Source organism: Salvelinus fontinalis, unplaced genomic scaffold (assembly GCF_029448725.1).
Source record: "Salvelinus fontinalis isolate EN_2023a unplaced genomic scaffold, ASM2944872v1 scaffold_0191, whole genome shotgun sequence".
NCBI lineage: Eukaryota > Metazoa > Chordata > Actinopteri > Salmoniformes > Salmonidae > Salvelinus > Salvelinus fontinalis.
The window spans coordinates 120,001-140,000 of record NW_026600400.1 but is presented as its reverse complement, the minus strand read 5'-3'; the positions used below and the strand labels follow the sequence as shown (position 1 = coordinate 140,000).

Below are 20,000 nucleotides of genomic sequence, written 5' to 3'. Positions count from 1 at the left end.
CAATCTAATATAATAATATAATATTAATTACACTCCTCCTCTACCTTGTTTAGTCTGTGTTTCAGCTGGTCAATCTAATATAATAATAATAATATTAATTACACTCCTCCTCTACCTTGTTTAGTCTGTGTTTCAGCTGGTCAATCTAATATAATAATAATAATATTAATTACACTCCTCCTCTACCTTGTCTAGTCTGTGTTTCAGCTGGTCAATCTAATATAATAATTATAATATTAATTACACTCCTCCTCTACCTTGTTTAGTCTGTGTTTCAGCTGGTCAATCTAATATAATAATATAATATTAATGTCACGGCTTTCTAATTCCTCCTCTTCGGACGAGGAGAGGCGAGAAGGATCGGACCAATACGCGGAGTGGTTAGTGTCCATAATTTATTAGCATCGAACTGAACACTATAATGAAACAAAATAACAAATAGAAAACCGACAAACAGTCCCGTGTGGCACAACGACTACACGGAAGACAAACACCCACAAAACACAAGTGAAACCCAGGCTGCCTAAGTATGATTCTCAATCAGGGACAACGATTGACAGCTGTCTCTGATTGAGAATCATACCCGGCCGGACACAAACATCCCAACATAAAAAATACCACATAGACAAACCCACCCAACTCACGCCCTGACCAACTAAATAAATACAAGAAAAAGGAAAACAGGTCAGGAACGTGACAATTAATTACACTCCACCTCTACCTTGTTTAGTCTGTGTTTCAGCTGGTCAATCTAATATAATAATTATAATATTAATTACACTCCTCCTCTACCTTGTTTAGTCTGTGTTTCAGCTGGTCAATCTAATATAATAATTATAATATTAATTACACTCCTCCTCTACCTTGTTTAGTCTGATATACAGAGGGACTGAAGCTGTTCAATCTTCACAAAGAGAGATTTTGTGTGTGTGTGTGTGTGTGTGTGTGTGTGTGTGTGTGTGTGTGTGTGTGTGTGTGTGTGTGTGTGTGTGTGTGTGTGTGTGTGTGTGTGTGTGTGTGTGTGTGTGTGTGTGTGTGTGTGTGTGTGTGTGTGTGTACCTCCAGCTGCAGGTCCCTGCTCCTCATCACAGCCATGTTCTTCTCCTCGCTGAGCGTTGCATACCGCATGGCCAGCTTGTAGTTCTCATCCTTCACCCTTAGTAGCTCATCATTATAGTTGTTCCTGTCTTCCTTCATCTTGTTGTATCCTGGAATATACAGTACCAGTCAAAAGTTTGGACACATCTACTCATTAAAGTTTTTATTTTTTATTACTATTTTCAACAATGTAGAATATTTGCGAAGACATTAAAACTATGAAATAACACATATGGAATCATGTAGTAACCAAACAAGTGAAGAACCAAACAAATATTTTATATTTAAGATTATTAAACACACACAGATTATTCAAAGTAGCCACCCTTTGCCTTGATGACAGCTTTGCACACTCTTGGCATTCTCTCAACCAGCTTCACCTGGAATGCTTTTCAAACAGCCTTGAAGGAGTTCCCATATATTTGTAGCACTTGTTGGCTGCTTTTCCTTCACTCTGCGGTCCAACTCATCCCAAAACATCTCAATTGGGTTGAGGTCGGGTGATTGTGGAGGGCAGGTCATCTGATGCAGCACTCCATCACTCTCCTTGATCAAATAGCACTTACACAGCCCGGAAGTGTGTTGGGTCATTGTCCTGTCCCACTAAGTGCAAACCAGATGGGATGGCATACTGCTGCAGAATGCTGTGGTAGCCATGCCGGTTAAGTGTGCCTTGAATTCTAAATAAATCATGACAGTGTCACCAGCAAAGCACCCCCACACCATTACACCTCCTCTATGCTTCACGACGGGAACCACACGTGCGGAGATCATCCGTTCACCTACTCTGCGTCTCACAAAGACACGGCGGTTGGAAACAAAAATCTCAAATTTGTCATCAGACCAAAGGACAGATTTCCACTGCTCGTGTTTCTTGGCCCAAGCAACTAAAAATCTCCAATTTGGACTCCAGACCAAAGGCCAAATTTCCACCGGTCTAATGTCCATTGCTCGTGTTTCGTGGCCCAAGCAAGTCTCTTCTTATTATTGATGCCCTTTTGTAGTGGTATCTTTGCAGCAATTTGATCATGAAGGCCTGATTCATGCAGTCTCCTCTGAACAGTTGATGTTGAGATGTGTCTGTTACTTGAACTCTGTGAAGCATTTATTTGGGCTGCAATCTGAGGTACAGTTAACTCTAATGAACTTATCCTCTGCAGCAGAGGATAAAACCCTGGGTTTTCCTTTCCTGTGGCGGTCCTCGTGAGAGTCAATTTCATCATAGTGTTTGATGTTTTTTGCAAATGCACTTGAATAAACTTTCAAAGTTTTAAAATTTTTCCAGATTGACTGACGTTGTGTTTTCTGTAAAGACCTTTGTGATCACTGTTTTACAGCCTGTGTTCGTAATGGCTGCTCAGTGAAACGACCTGTCCTGACTTGTCATAGACGCTTGCTAAAAAACTTTAATGAACAAGCCTTCCTTCATGACCTGGCCTCTGTAAAATGGTATAGAATCAGCTTGATCCCCTCTGTAGAAAACGCTTGGACCTTCTTTTTTTATATTTTCAGTGGTATCGTTCACAAATATGCACCCATAAAGAAAATGAGAGTTAAAAACAGGTTCAGCCCCTGGTTTGACAGTGATCTGGCAGAGTTACACCTCCTCAAGAATTCCATTTGGCAAATTGCTCGGCACACGAATACTCAGGCTGACTCGTTCAGGCAAATGAGAAATAAGTGCACTCAGGCTATCCGGAAGGCCAAAGTTAGTTACTTCATAAGGCTAGGGGACAGTATCCTGAATTTCGGAGAGTCTGGCGTGCCCAGAGTAAACTGCCTGTTACTCAGGCCCAGAAGCTAGGATATGCATATAATTGGTAGATTTGGATAGAAAACACTCAAGTTTCTAAAACTGTTAAAATAATATCTGTGAGTGTAACAGAACTGATATGGTGTAACGGCTTTCTTCCTGGGATGAAGGAGAGGACCAAAATGCAGCGCGGCTAGTGTTCAACATGATTTAATAAAGAAGAGACAATAACGTGAACACTATACAAAATACAAAATAACAAATGTGAAAACCGAGACAGTCCTATCTGGTGCAGAACACAAAGACAGAAGACAACCACCCACAATCCCCAACACAAAACAAGCCACCTATATATGATTCTCAATCAGGGACAACGATTGACAGCTGCCTCTGATTGAGAACCATATTAGGCTGAACACAGAAACAGACAAACTAGACACACAACATAGAATGCCCACCCAGCTCACGTCCTGACCAACACTAAAACAAGCAACACACATAAGAACTATGGTCAGGACGTGACATATGGCAGGTGAAAACCCGAGGAAAATCCATTCAGGAAATTTGATTTTTTTTTACCTCCATGCTTTGCTATGGAACAATGAAAGGAATAGCTCCCAGATTGCATTTCCTATGGCTTCCACTAGATGTCAACAGTCTTTAGACATGGTTTCAGGCTTGTTTTTTGAAGAAGAAAAACAAGAATAAGACTTTTTGGCAAGTGTCCATTTTCACTACTGGTTTACGCACATGACTGTGAGCACGCTCTGAGGCCTTTTTCCTTTCTATTGAATTGTCCGGTTGAAATATTATCGATTATATAGATATTTGACAACCTAAGGTTTGATTAGAAACATCGTTTGACTTGTTTTGACGAACTTTACCGGTACTATTAGGATGTATTCGTCTGCATGTCTTGAACGCCATTGAGCCAGTCGATTACTGAACAGAACGCGCCAACAAAACTGAGTTTTTGGGATATAAAGAGTGACTTTATCGAACAAAACAACCATTTATTGTGTTCCTGGGACACTTTGGATTGCCAACACATGAAGATCTTCAAAGGTAAGTCATTTATTTTATCGCTATTTCGGATTTTGTGAGACCCGTGCTGCTTTGGAAAATATGATTATGCTGAATGTACTGTCCTCAGACAATCAAATGCTTTCGCCGTAAAGCCTGTAAATCTGACAAAGTGGTTCGATTAACAAGATTCTAAGCTAAAGTATGTATGACACTTGTATTTTCATGAATGTTTAATATTATGAATTTTGTATTTTTGAATTTCGCGCTCTGCAATTTCACCGGATGTTGTCGAGGTGAGACTCTAGCGTCTCACCCTAGCCTTTAGAAGTTTTACAGTGGCATTGTTTAAAGTGACTATTGATCCATTTATTAAAGTATCCAGTGATTGGGTTTCGATGTAGCAGCAGCCTCTCTGAGTTAGTGGTGGCTGTTTAACAGTCTGATGGCCTTGAGATAGAAGCTGTTTTTCAGTCTCTCAGTCCCAGCTTTCATGCACCTGTACTGACCTCGCCTTCTGGATGGTAGCGGTGTGAACAGGTAGTGGCTCGGGTGGTTGTTGTCCTTGATTATCTTTTTGGCCTTCCTGTGACATCAGGTGCTGTAGGTGTCATGGAGGGCAAGTAGTTTGCCCCCGGTGATACGTTGTGCAGACCGAACTACCCTCTGGAGAGCCTTGCGGATGAGGGCAGTGCAGTTGTCGTCCCAGGCGGTGATACAGCCCAACAGGATGCTCTCGATTGTGCATCTGTAAAAGTTTGTCAGGGTTTTGGGTGGCAAGCCAAATTTCTTCAGCCTCCTGAGGTTGAAGAGGCGCTGAGTGGGTGACTCCACTTCAGTATGTACACCGAGGAACTTAAAACGTTCCACCTGCTCCACTGCTGTCGCTTCGATGTGGATAGGGGGGTGCTCCCTCTGCTGTTTCCTGAAGTTAACGATCATCTCCTTTGTTTTGTTGACGTTGAGTGAGAGGTTGTTTTCCTGACACCACACCCCGAGTGCCCTCACCTCCTCCCTGTAGGCTGTCTCGTCGTTGTTGGTAATCAAGCCTACCACTGTAGTGTCGTCCGCAAACTTGATGATTGAGTTGGAGGCGTGCATGGCCATGCAGTCGTGGGGGAACAGGGAGTACAGGAGAGGGCTCAGAACACACCATTGTGGGGCCCCAGTGTTGAGGGTCAGCGAAGTGGAGGTGTTGTTTCCTACATTCACCACCTGGGGGTGGCCCGTCAGAAAGGCCAGAACCCAATTGCACAGGGTGGGGTTGAGACCCAGGGCCTCCAGCTTGATGATGAGCTTGGAGGGTACTATGGTGTTGAATGCTGAGCTGTAGTCAATGAACAGCATTCTTACATAGGTAGTCCTCTTGTCCAGATGGGACGGGGCAGTGTGCAGTGTGATAAAGATTGCATCGTCTGTGGACCTGTTGGGGCAGTATGCAAACTGAAGTGGGTCTAGGGTGACCGGTAAGGTGGAGGTGATATGATCCTTGACTAGTCTCTCAAAGCACTTCATGATGACAGAAGTGAGTGCTACGGGACGGTAGTCATTTAGTTCAGTTATTCTTTCCTTATTGAGTGCAGGAACAATGGTGGCCATCTTTGAAACATGTGGGGGAAACAACAATCTTGAAGGGTATGTTCCGATTGGTCAGACCAGCGTTGAATGGTTCTAGTCACTGGTAAATCCTGTTTGAGTTTCTGCCTATAAGACAGTAGGAGCAAGATGGCAATATGGTCGGATTTGCCGAAGGGAGGGCGGGGGAGGGGCTTTGTAAGCATCGCGGAAGTTAGATAAGCAGTGATCGAGTGTATTACCTCCGCGAGTACTGCAATCAATGTGCTAATAGAATTTAGGTAGCCTGTTAAAATCCCCAGCTACAATAAATCCACCCTCAGGATATACGGTTTCCAGTGAACATTGAGTCCAGTGAAGTTCCTTGAGGGACGTCTTGCTGTCTGCTTGAGGGGGAATGTACACAGCTGTGACGATAACTGACAAGAATTCTCTTGGGAACCAGGTTCAGGGCTGCTGGGTAAAGGACCAGCGTTGCTGGAAGAAGCCTCCTAGCAGAGGGAACCAGGCCTATGTTGTTTTCTAATAATGATAATAATAACAACAATACTACCACTAATAATAATATTGTTTTTACTCTGCTGGAAGGCTGATAGTTCCTGGTTGGCCAGGTGTAGTTATAGAATAAACATTATAATAATAATAACAACAATACTAATAATAATAATAATAATAACAATAACAATACTACTACAACTACTACTACTAATAATAACAACATTACTACTACGACTACCAATAATAATAATAATAATAACAACAATACTACTACTACTAATAATAATAATAATAACAACAATACTACTACTACTACTACTAATAATAATAATAATAATAACAACAATAACAATAAAAGCGTTTTTACTCTGCTGGAAGGCTGATAGTGTAACGGCAGCCTTCCCTCTCTTCACGAGAAGAGAGAGTGTAGCAGGGATCGGACCAACACGCAGCGTAGCCAGTGCTCAACATGTTTAATACGACAAATAAGCAGTGAACACGATACAAAACAAAATAACAAATGTGGCAAACCGATACAGTCCTTTCTGGTGCAGACAAAACACAAAGACAGGAAACAACCACCCACAAAATCCCAACACAAAACAAGCCACCTATATATGATTCTCAATCAGGGACAACGATTGACAGCTGCCTCTGATTGAGAACCATATTAGGCTGAACACAGAAACAGACAAACTAGACACACAACATAGAATACCCACCCAGCTCACGTCCTGACCAACACTAAAACAAGCAAAACACATAAGCACTATTGTCAGGACGTGACAAATAGTTCCTGGTTGGTCAGGCGTAGTTTCTATATACAGTGGGGAGAACAAGTATTTGATACACTGCCGATTTTGCAGGTTTTCCTACTTACAAAGCATGTAGAGGTCTGTAATTTTTATCATAGGTACACTTCAACTATGAGAGACGGAATCTAAAACAAAAATCCAGAAAATTACATTGTATGATTTTTAAGTAATTAATTTGCATTTTATTGCATGACATAAGTATTTGATACATCAGAAAAGCAGAACTTAATATTTGGTACAGAAACCTTTGTTTGCAATTACAGAGATCATACGTTTCCTGTAGTTCTTGACTAGGTTTGCACACACTGCAGCAGGGATTTTGGCCCACTCCTCCCTACAGATCTTCTCCAGATCCTTCAGGTTTCGGGGCTGTCGCTGGGCAATACGGACTTTCAGCTCCCTCCAAAGATTTTCTATTGGGTTCAGGTCTGGAGACTGGCTAGGCCACTCCAGGACCTTGAGATGCTTCTTACGGAGCCACTCCTTAGTTGCCATGGCTGTGTGTTTCGTGTCGTTGTCATGCTGGAAGACCCAGCCACGACCCATCTTCAATGCTCTTACTGAGGGAAGGAGGTTGTTGGCCAAGATCTCGCGATACATGGCCCCATCCATCCTCCCCTCAATACGGTGCAGTCGTCCTGTCCCCTTTGCAGAAAAGCATCCCCAAAGAATGATGTTTCAACCTCCATGCTTCACGGTTGGGATGGTGTTCTTGGGGTTGTACTCATACTTCTTCTTCCTCCAAACACGGCGAGTGGAGTTAGACCAAAAAGCTCTATTTTTGTCTCATCAGACCACATGACCTTCTCCCATTCCTCCTCTGGATCATCCAGATGGTTATTGGCAAACTTCAGACAGGCCTGGACATGCACTGGCTTAAGCAGGGGGACCTTGCGTGCGCTGCAGGATTTTAATCCATGACGGCGTAGTGTGTTACTAATGGTTTTCTTTGAGACTGTGGTCCCAGCTCTCTTCAGGTCATTGACCAGGTCCTGCCGTGTAGTTCTGGGCTGATCCCTCACCTTCCTCATGATCATTGATGCCCCACGAGGTGAAATCTTGCATGGAGCCCCAGACCGAGGGTGATTGACCGTCATCTTGAACTTCTTCCATTTTCTAATAATTGCGCCAACAGTTGTTTCCTTCTCACCAAGCTGCTTGCCTATTGTCCTGTAGCCCATCCCAGCCTTGTGCAGGTCTACAATTTTATCCCTGATGTCCTTACACAGCTCTCTGGTCTTGGCCATTGTGGAGAGGTTGGAATCTGTTTGATTGAGTGTGTGGACAGGTGTCTTTTATACAGGTAACGAGTTCAAACAGGTGCAGTTAATACAGGTAATGAGTGGAGAACAGGAGGGCTTCTTAAAGAAAAACTAACAGGTCTGTGAGAGCCGGAATTCTTACTGGTTGGTAGGTGATCAAATACTTATGTCATGCAATAAAATGCAAATTAATTATTTAAAAATCATACAATGTGATTTTCTGGATTTTTGTTTTAGATTCCGTCTCTCACAGTTGAAGTGTACCTATGATAAAAATTACAGACCTCTACATGCTTTGTAAGTAGGAAAACCTGCAAAATCGGCAGTGTATCAAATACTTGTTCTCCCCACTGTATGTTGTTTTCTAATAATAATAATAATAACAACAATACTACCACTACTACTAATAATAATAATAACAATACTACTACCACTACCACTAATAATAATGATAATAATAATACTAACAATACTAATAATAATAATATTAACAATAGTCATAATAATAACAACAATACTACTACTAAAACTACCACCACTACTACTACTACTACTACTAATAATAATAATAATATAACAACAGCAATACTACCACTACTACCAATAATAATAATAATACTATAACAACAATAATACCACTACTACTAATAATAATAATAATAATAATAATAATAATAACAACAATACTATTACTACTAAAACTACTACTAACAATAATAATATAATAACAACAATGCCACTACTACTAATAATAATATAATAGCAACAATACTACTACTACTACTACTACTACTACTACTACTACTGCCACTACTAGTACTAGTACTAATACTACTACTACTACTAATAATAATAATAATAATAATAATAATAATAATAATAATATTATTATTCTGGAGCAACGAACCGCCCTTGCTGTCTCTGCCTGGCCGGTTCCCCTCTCTCCACTGGGATTCTCTGCCTCTAACCCTATTACAGGGGCTGAGTCACTGGCTTACTGGTGCTCTTTCATGCCGTCCCTAGGAGGGGTGCGTCACTTGAGTGGGTTGAGTTACTGACGTGATCTTCCTGTCTGGGTTGGCGCCCCCCCTTGGTTTGTGCTGTGGTGGAGATCTTTGTGGGCTATACTCAGCCTTGTCTGAGGATTGTAAGTTGGTGGTTGAAGATATCCCTCTAGTGGTGCGGGGGCTGTGCTTTGGCAAAGTGGGTGGGGTTATATCCTTCCTGTTTGGCCCTGTCCGGGGGTATCATCGGATGGGGCCACAGTGTCTCCTGACCCCTCCTGTCTCAGCCTCCAGTATTTATGCTGCAGTAGTTTATGTGTCGGGGGGCTAGGGTCAGTTGGTTATACCTGGAGTACTTCTCCTGTCTTATCCAGTGTCCTGTGTGAATTTAAGTATGCTCTCTCTAATTCACTCGTTCTCTCTTTCTTTCTCTCTCTCGGAGAACCTGAGCCCTAGGACAATACGTCACGGCAAACCGGGCATGATGACTCCTTGCTGTCCCCAGTCCACCTGGCCTTGCTGCTATTCCAGTTTCAACTGTTCTGCCTGCGGTTATGGAACCCCTACCTGTCCCAGACCTGCTGCTTTCAACTCTTAATGATCGGCTATGAAAAGCCAACTGACTTTTATTCCTGATTATTATTTGACCATGCTTGTCATTTATGAACATTTTGAAAATCTTGGCTCTCTCTAATTATCTCCTTCTCTCTTTCTTTCTCTCTCTCGGAGGACCTGAGCCCTAGGACCATACGTCAGGACTACCGGGCATGATGACTCCTTGCTGTCCCCAGTCTGCCTGGCCTTGCTGCTATTCCAGTTTCAACTGTTCTGCCTGCGGTTATGGAACCCCTACCTGTCCCAGACCTGCTGTTTTCAACTCTTAATGATCGGCTATGAAAAGCCAACTGAAAATTATTCATGATTATTATTTGACCATGCTTGTCACTTATGAACATTTTGAACATCTTGGCATAGTTCTGTTATAATCTCCACCCGGCACAGCCAGAAGAGGACTGGCCACCCCTCATAGCCTGGTTCCTCTCTAGGTTTCTTCCTAGGTTTTGGCCTTTCTAGGGAGTTTTTCCTAGCCACCGTGCTTCTACACCTGCATTGCTTGCTGTTTGGGGTTTTAGGCTCTGTACAGCACTTCGAGATATTAGCTGATGTACGAAGGGCTATATAAATATATAATATAACAACAACAATACTACCACTACTACTACTACTACTACTACTACTAATAATAATAATAATAATAATAATATAACAACAACAATACTACCACTACAACCAATAATAATAATAATAATATAACAACAATAATACCACTACTACTACTAATACTACTAATAATAATAATAATAATAATAATAATATAACAACAACAATACTACCACTACTACCAATAATAATAATAGTAATATAACAACAATAATACCACTACTACTACTACTACTACTACTACTACTACCACTACTACTAATAATAATAATAATAATATAACAACAATAATACCACTACTACTACTACTACTAATAATAATAATATAATAGCAACAATACTACTACTACTACTAGTACTACTACTACTAGTACTACCACTACTACCACTAATAATAATAATATAACAACAACAATACCACTACTACTACTAATAATAATAATAATAATAATAATATAACAACAATAATACCACTACTACTACTACTACTACTAATAATAATAATAATATAACAACAATAATACCACTACTACTACTACTACTACTACTACTACTACTACTACTAATAATAATAATAATAATAATAATGATAATAATATAACAACAATAATACCACTACTACTACTACTACTGATAATAATAATAATAATATAACAACAATAATACCACTACTACTACTACTACTGATAATAATAATAATAATAATAATATAACAACAATAATACCACTACTACTACTACTACTACTACTACTAATAATAATAATAATAATAATGATAATAATATAACAACAATAATACCACTACTACTAATAATAATAATAATAATATAACAACAATAATACCACTACTACTACTACTACTACTAATAATAATAATAATAATAATGATAATAATATAACAACAACAATACTATCACTACTACCAATAATAATAATAATAATATAACACCAACAATACTACTACTACTACTACTACTACTGGTGGTAGTATTACTACTACTGCTAATAACACTAGTAATAATAATAATAATAATAATAATACTAGTAATAATAATAGTGTTATTACTCTGCTGGAAGGCTGACAGTTCCTGGTTGGTCAGGCGTAGTTTCTTCTGTTCATCCTCCAGGGTGCGCTGTTTCCCAATGAGGTCAACTCTCTGGACATCTTTAGCCTTGGCCTGCTGCTGCAGCTTGACGACTTCATTCATCAGGAACTGGGTTAACCCTTCATGACCCTCCTCCACTACAAACAACACACACACACAGTGAGTCAACCAGCACAACTCTACACAACTCCACAGTGTCTGTTGTCCTGTTTACACAGATGGTGGTTATAGTAACAGATGGTGGTTATAGTAACAGAATGGTTATAGTAACAGAATGGTTATAGTAACAGAATTGTTATAGCAACAGAATGGTTATAGCAACAGAATGGTTATAGCAACAGAATGGTTATAGCAACAGAATGGTTATAGTAACAGAATGGTTATAGTAACAGAATGGTGGTTATAGTAACAGAATGGTTATAGTAACAGAATGGTTATAGTAACAGAATGGATATAGTAACAGATGGTGGTTATAGTAACAGATGATGGTTATAGTAACAGAATGGTTATAGTAACAGAATGGATATAGTAACAGAATGGTTATAGTAACAGATGGTGGTTATAGTAACAGATGGTGGTTATAGTAACAGAATGGATATAGTAACAGATGGTGGTTATAGTAACAGAATGGATATAGTAACAGAATGGTTATAGTAACAGAATGGATATAGTAACAGAATGGTTATAGTAACAGATGGTGGTTATAGTAACAGAATGGATATAGTAACAGAATGGTTATAGTAACAGATGGTGGTTCTAGTAACAGAATGGTTATAGTAACAGAATGGTTATAGTAACAGAATGGTTATAGTAACAGAATGGTTATAGTAACAGATGATGGTTATAGTAACAGAATGGTTATAGTAACATAATGGTTATAGTAACAGATGATGGTTATAGTAACAGATGATGGTTATAGTAACAGAATGGATATAGTAACAGAATGGATATAGTAACAGAATGGTTATAGTAACAGAATGGTTATAGTAACAGATGATGGTTATAGTAACAGAATGGATATAGTAACAGATGATGGTTATAGTAACAGAATGGTTATAGTAACAGATGATGGTTATAGTAACAGATGATGGTTATAGTAACAGAATGGATATAGTAACAGATGATGGTTATAGTAACAGATGATGGTTATAGTAACAGATGATGGTTATAGTAACAGATGATGGTTAAAGGTACAGATATAATAGTGTCTGTGTGTGTGTGTGTGTGTGTGTGTGTGTGTGTGTGTCTTACCAACGATAGTGGAGAAGCGTCTGGTGGGTTCCTTGCCGGTCACCAGCTTGTAAAGGTCGGGATAATAGAACTCAAGACTCTCCAGAAACACCACATAACCTCGCTCTCCTTTACCATGAAGAATGTCTAACAGACGACCTATACACACACACACACACACACACACACACACACACACACACACACACACACACACACACACACACACACACACACACACACACACACACACACACACACACACACACACACACACACACACACACACACACACACACACACACACACACACACACACACACGTCCAGGGGAGAAAGTAGATTACATTTTTTGTTATACCTTTTAATGTGTAATCTGATTGATAAAACAATCTGCAATAGAATCTTCCTTTATAGACACACCCCTGCTTTATAGACACACACCCTCCTTTATAGACACACCCTCCTGCTTTATACACACATAAACACACCACGTAACTACCTGCTTACATCGTACACCCTGTATATAACCATGTTATTACCTGGTACTCCCTGTCTATAGCCATGTTATTACCTGGTACTCCCTGTATATAGCCATGTTATTACCTGGTACTCCCTGTATATAGCCATGTTATTACCTGGTACTCCCTGTATATAACCATGTTATTACCTGGTACTCCCTGTATATAGCCATGTTATTACCTGGTACTCCCTGTATATAGCCATGTTATTACCTGGTACTCCCTGTATATAGCCATGTTATTACCTGGTACTCCCTGTATATAACCATGTTATTACCTGGTACTCCCTGTATATAGCCATGTTATTACCTGGTACTCCCTGTATATAGCCATGTTATTACCTGGTACTCCCTGTATATAGCCATGTTATTACCTGGTACTCCCTGTATATAGCCATGTTATTACCTGGTACTCCCTGTATATAACCATGTTATTACCTGGTACTCCCTGTATATAGCCATGTTATTACCTGGTACTCCCTGTATATAGCCATGTTATTACCTGGTACACCCTGTATATAACCATGTTATTACCTGGTACTCCCTGTCTATAGCCATGTTATTACCTGGTACTCCCTGTATATAGCCATGTTATTACCTGGTACTCCCTGTATACAACCATGTTATTACCTGGTACTCCCTGTATATAGCCATGTTATTACCTGGTACTCCCTGTATACAACCATGTTATTACCTGGTACTCCCTGTATATAGCCATGTTATTACCTGGTACTCCCTGTATATAGCAATGTTATTACCTGGTACTCCCTGTATATAGACATGTTATTACCTGGTACTTCCTGTATATAGTCATGTTATTACCTGGTACTCCCTGTATATAGCCATGTTATTACCTGGTACTCCCTGTATATAGACATGTTATTACCTGGTACTTCCTGTATATAGTCATGTTATTACCTGGTACTCCCTGTATATAGCCATGTTATTACCTGGTACTCCCTGTATATAGCCATGTTATTACCTGGTACTCCCTGTCTATAGCCATGTTATTACCTGGTACTTCCTGTATATAGCCATGTTATTACCTGGTACTCCCTGTATATAGCCATGTTATTACCTGGTACTTCCTGTATATAGCCATGTTATTACCTGGTACTTCCTGTATATAGCCATGTTATTACCTGGTACTCCCTGTATATAGCCATGTTATTGCCTGGGATCCCTGCACATTGACTCTGCACTGTTGGGAAAGTACCCATCAGTAAGCATGTCACTGTTAGTCTCCACCTGTTGTTTACGAAGCAGGTGACAAATACAACTTGATAGAGACCAGCAGTAGAGAGTTAACCTAGCTGTGTGGTTGACCTTAGAGACCAGCAGTAGAGAGTTAACCTAGCTGTGTGGTTGACCTTAGAGACCAGCAGTAGAGAGTTAACCTACCTGTGTGGTTGACCTTAGAGACCAGCAGTAGAGAGTTAACCTAGCTGTGTGGTTGACCTTAGAGACCAGCAGTAGAGAGTTAACCTAGCTGTGTGGTTGACCTTAGAGACCAGCAGTAGAGAGTTAACCTACCTGTCCGGTTGACCTTAGAGACCAGCAGTAGAGAGTTAACCTACCTGTGTGGTTGACCTTAGAGACCAGCAGTAGAGAGTTAACCTACCTGTCCGGTTGACCTTAGAGACCAGCAGTAGAGAGTTAACCTAGCTGTGTGGTTGACCTTAGAGACCAGCAGTAGAGAGTTAACCTAGCTGTGTGGTTGACCTTAGAGACCAGCAGTAGAGAGTTAACCTAGCTGTGTGGTTGACCTTAGAGACCAGCAGTAGAGAGTTAACCTAGCTGTGTGGTTGACCTTAGAGACCAGCAGTAGAGAGTTAACCTAGCTGTGTGGTTGACCTTAGAGACCAGCAGTAGAGAGTTAACCTACCTGTGTGGTTGACCTTAGAGACCAGCAGTAGAGAGTTAACCTAGCTGTGTGGTTGACCTTAGAGACCAGCAGTAGAGAGTTAACCTACCTGTCCGGTTGACCTTAGAGACCAGCAGTAGAGAGTTAACCTAGCTGTGTGGTTGACCTTAGAGACCAGCAGTAGAGAGTTAACCTAGCTGTGTGGTTGACCTTAGAGACCAGCAGTAGAGAGTTAACCTACCTGTGTGGTTGACCTTAGAGACCAGCAGTAGAGAGTTAACCTACATGTCCGGTTGACCTTAGAGACCAGCAGTAGAGAGTTAACCTACCTGTGTGGTTGACCTTAGAGACCAGCAGTAGAGAGTTAACCTATCTGTGTGGTTGACCTTAGAGACCAGCAGTAGAGAGTTAACCTACCTGTCCGGTTGACCTTAGAGACCAGCAGTAGAGAGTTAACCTACCTGTGTGGTTGACCTTAGAGACCAGCAGTAGAGAGTTAACCTACCTGTCCGGTTGACCTTAGAGACCAGTAGTAGAGAGTTAACCTAGCTGTGTGGTTGACCTTAGAGACCAGCAGTAGAGAGTTAACCTACCTGTGTGGTTGACCTTAGAGACCAGCAGTAGAGAGTTAACCTACCTGTCCGGTTGACCTTAGAGACCAGCAGTAGAGAGTTAACCTACCTGTCCGGTTGACCTTAGAGACCAGCAGTAGAGAGTTAACCTAGCTGTGTGGTTGACCTTAGAGACCAGCAGTAGAGAGTTAACCTACCTGTGTGGTTGACCTTAGAGACCAGCAGTAGAGAGTTAACCTACCTGTGCGGTTGACCTTAGAGACCAGCAGTAGAGAGTTAACCTACCTGTCCGGTTGACCTTAGAGACCAGTAGTAGAGAGTTAACCTACCTGTCCGGTTGACCTTAGAGACCAGTAGTAGAGAGTTAACCTACCTGTCCGGTTGACCTTAGAGACCAGTAGTAGAGAGTTAACCTACCTGTCCGGTTGACCTTAGAGACCAGTAGTAGAGAGTTAACCTACCTGTCCGGTTGACCTTAGAGACCAGCAGTAGAGAGTTAACCTAGCTGTGTGGTTGACCTTAGAGACCAGCAGTAGAGAGTTAACCTAGCTGTGTGGTTGACCTTAGAGACCAGCAGTAGAGAGTTAACCTAGCTGTGTGGTTGACCTTAGAGACCAGCAGTAGAGAGTTAACCTACCTGTCCGGTTGACCTTAGAGACCAGCAGTAGAGAGTTAACCTACCTGTCCGGTTGACCTTAGAGACCAGCAGTAGAGAGTTAACCTAGCTGTGTGGTTGACCTTAGAGACCAGCAGTAGAGAGTTAACCTAGCTGTGTGGTTGACCTTAGAGACCAGCAGTAGAGAGTTAACCTACCTGTGTGGTTGACCTTAGAGACCAGCAGTAGAGAGTTAACCTACCTGTCCGGTTGACCTTAGAGACCAGCAGTAGAGAGTTAACCTACCTGTCCGGTTGACCTTAGAGACCAGTAGTAGAGAGTTAACCTACCTGTCCGGTTGACCTTAGAGACCAGCAGTAGAGAGTTAACCTAGCTGTGTGGTTGACCTTAGAGACCAGCAGTAGAGAGTTAACCTACCTGTCCGGTTGACCTTAGAGACCAGTAGTAGAGAGTTAACCTACCTGTCCGGTTGACCTTAGAGACCAGCAGTAGAGAGTTAACCTAGCTGTGTGGTTGACCTTAGAGACCAGCAGTAGAGAGTTAACCTACCTGTCCGGTTGACCTTAGAGACCAGCAGTAGAGAGTTAACCTACCTGTGTGGTTGACCTTAGAGACCAGCAGTAGAGAGTTAACCTACCTGTCCGGTTGACCTTAGAGACCAGCAGTAGAGAGTTAACCTACCTGTCCGGTTGACCTTAGAGACCAGCAGTAGAGAGTTAACCTAGCTGTGTGGTTGACCTTAGAGACCAGCAGTAGAGAGTTAACCTAGCTGTGTGGTTGACCTTAGAGACCAGCAGTAGAGAGTTAACCTACCTGTGTGGTTGACCTTAGAGACCAGCAGTAGAGAGTTAACCTACCTGTCCGGTTGACCTTAGAGACCAGCAGTAGAGAGTTAACCTACCTGTCCGGTTGACCTTAGAGACCAGTAGTAGAGAGTTAACCTACCTGTCCGGTTGACCTTAGAGACCAGTAGTAGAGAGTTAACCTACCTGTCCGGTTGACCTTAGAGACCAGCAGTAGAGAGTTAACCTAGCTGTGTGGTTGACCTTAGAGACCAGCAGTAGAGAGTTAACCTACCTGTCCGGTTGACCTTAGAGACCAGCAGTAGAGAGTTAACCTACCTGTCCGGTTGACCTTAGAGACCAGCAGTAGAGAGTTAACCTAGCTGTGTGGTTGACCTTAGAGACCAGCAGTAGAGAGTTAACCTAGCTGTGTGGTTGACCTTAGAGACCAGCAGTAGAGAGTTAACCTACCTGTCCGGTTGACCTTAGAGACCAGCAGTAGAGAGTTAACCTAGCTGTGTGGTTGACCTTAGAGACCAGCAGTAGAGAGTTAACCTAGCTGTGTGGTTGACCTTAGAGACCAGCAGTAGAGAGTTAACCTACCTGTCCGGTTGACCTTAGAGACCAGTAGTAGAGAGTTAACCTACCTGTCCGGTTGACCTTAGAGACCAGCAGTAGAGAGTTAACCTAGCTGTGTGGTTGACCTTAGAGACCAGCAGTAGAGAGTTAACCTAGCTGTGTGGTTGACCTTAGAGACCAGCAGTAGAGAGTTAACCTACCTGTCCGGTTGACCTTAGAGACCAGCAGTAGAGAGTTAACCTACCTGTCCGGTTGACCTTAGAGACCAGCAGTAGAGAGTTAACCTACCTGTCCGGTTGACCTTAGAGACCAGCAGTAGAGAGTTAACCTAGCTGTGTGGTTGACCTTAGAGACCAGCAGTAGAGAGTTAACCTAGCTGTGTGGTTGACCTTAGAGACCAGCAGTAGAGAGTTAACCTACCTGTCCGGTTGACCTTAGAGACCAGCAGTAGAGAGTTAACCTACCTGTCCGGTTGACCTTAGAGACCAGTAGTAGAGAGTTAACCTACCTGTCCGGTTTACCTTAGAGACCAGCAGTAGAGAGTTAACCTAGCTGTGTGGTTGACCTTAGAGACCAGCAGTAGAGAGTTAACCTAGCTGTGTGGTTGACCTTAGAGACCAGCAGTAGAGAGTTAACCTAGCTGTGTGGTTGACCTTAGAGACCAGCAGTAGAGAGTTAACCTAGCTGTGTGGTTGACCTTAGAGACCAGCAGTAGAGAGTTAACCTACCTGTCCGGTTGACCTTAGAGACCAGCAGTAGAGAGTTAACCTAGCTGTGTGGTTGACCTTAGAGACCAGCAGTAGAGAGTTAACCTAGCTGTGTGGTTGACCTTAGAGACCAGCAGTAGAGAGTTAACCTACCTGTCCGGTTGACCTTAGAGACCAGCAGTAGAGAGTTAACCTACCTGTCCGGTTGACCTTAGAGACCAGTAGTAGAGAGTTAACCTACCTGTCCGGTTGACCTTAGAGACCAGCAGTAGAGAGTTAACCTAGCTGTGTGGTTGACCTTAGAGACCAGCAGTAGAGAGTTAACCTAGCTGTGTGGTTGACCTTAGAGACCAGCAGTAGAGAGTTAACCTAGCTGTGTGGTTGACCTTAGAGACCAGCAGTAGAGAGTTAACCTAGCTGTGTGGTTGACCTTAGAGACCAGTAGTAGAGAGTTAACCTACCTGTCCGGTTGACCTTGGAGACCAGCAGTAGTGAGTTTAAGACCTCATCTTCGTCCTGTTCGTCTAGAACCTTACATTGGCGCAGGTAAGGGGTCAGTTTACCGGGCGAGATGTAGCGAGTTAAGATGTAGCGGTTACTCTCCACCGACTCCCACAGAGACTCCGTGTCCTCACCTCCATTCTCCATCTCTACACACACACACACACACACACACACACACACACACACACACACACACACACACACACACACACACACACACACACACACACACACACACACACACACACACACACACACAGTGAGTGATTTAGGTTTACTATATCCATCTCTCAGTGCCTTGCAAAAGTATTCACACCCCTTGGCGTTTTTTTCTATTTTGTTTCACTACAACCTGTAATAACCTGTAATTTAAATTGATTTTTATTTGGATTTCATGTAACGGACAAACACAAAATAGTCCAAATTGGTGATGTGAAATTAAAAAAATAACTTGATTAAAAGAAAATCACAAAAAAAACTAACTGAAAAGTGGTGCGTGCATATGTATTCACCCCCTTTGCTAGGAAGCCCCTGAATAAGATCTGGTACAACCAATTACCTTCAGAAGTCACATAATTAGTTAAATAAAGTCCACCTGTGTGCAATCTAAGTGTCACATGATCTGTCACATGATCTCAGCATATATACAGTTGAAGTCAGAAGTTTACATACATCTTAGCCAAATACATTTAAACTCAGTTTTTCACAATTCCTGACATTTAATCCTAGTAAAAATTCCCTGTCTTAGGTCAGTTAGGATCACCACTTTATTTTAAGAATGTGAAATGTCAGAATAATAATAGAGAGAATTATTTATTTCAGCTTTTTTTTCGTTCATCACATTCCTAGTGGGTCAGAAGTTTACATACACTCAATTAGTATTTGGTAGCGTTGCCTTTAAATTGTTAAACTTGGGTCAAACGTTTCGGGTAGCCTTCCACAAGCTTCCCACAATAAGTTGGGTGAATTATGGCCCATTCCTCCTGACAGAGCTGGTGTAACTGAGTCAGGTTTGTAGACCTCCTTGCTCGCACACGCTTTTTCAGTTCTGCCAACAAATTGTCAGGGCTTTGTGATGGCCACTCCAATACCTTGACTTTGTTGTCCTTAAGCCATTTTGCCACAACTTTTGAAGTATGCTTGGGGTCATTGTCCATTTGGAAGACCCATTTGCGACCAAGCCTTAACTTCCTGACTGATGTCTTGAGATGTTGCTTCAATATATTCACATACTTTTCCTGCCTCATGATGCCATCTATCTTGTGAAGTGCA

General features: G+C 41.8%; 1 protein-coding gene across 1 annotated transcript in view; it reads right to left on the bottom strand.

Annotated features, from left to right (window-relative positions):
* card11 (caspase recruitment domain family, member 11) overlaps window positions 1-20,000 on the bottom strand; it is a 140,091-nt gene that overhangs the window by 90,411 nt on the left and 29,680 nt on the right. The window contains exons 2-5 of the mRNA XM_055912603.1: window positions 18,686-18,874; window positions 12,607-12,744; window positions 11,316-11,492; window positions 1,060-1,208 (exon numbers count right to left, since the gene is read on the bottom strand). Of these exons, the coding sequence (XP_055768578.1) occupies window positions 1,060-1,208; window positions 11,316-11,492; window positions 12,607-12,744; window positions 18,686-18,874 (653 nt within the window). The remainder of the gene's footprint in view (window positions 1-1,059; window positions 1,209-11,315; window positions 11,493-12,606; window positions 12,745-18,685; window positions 18,875-20,000) is intronic.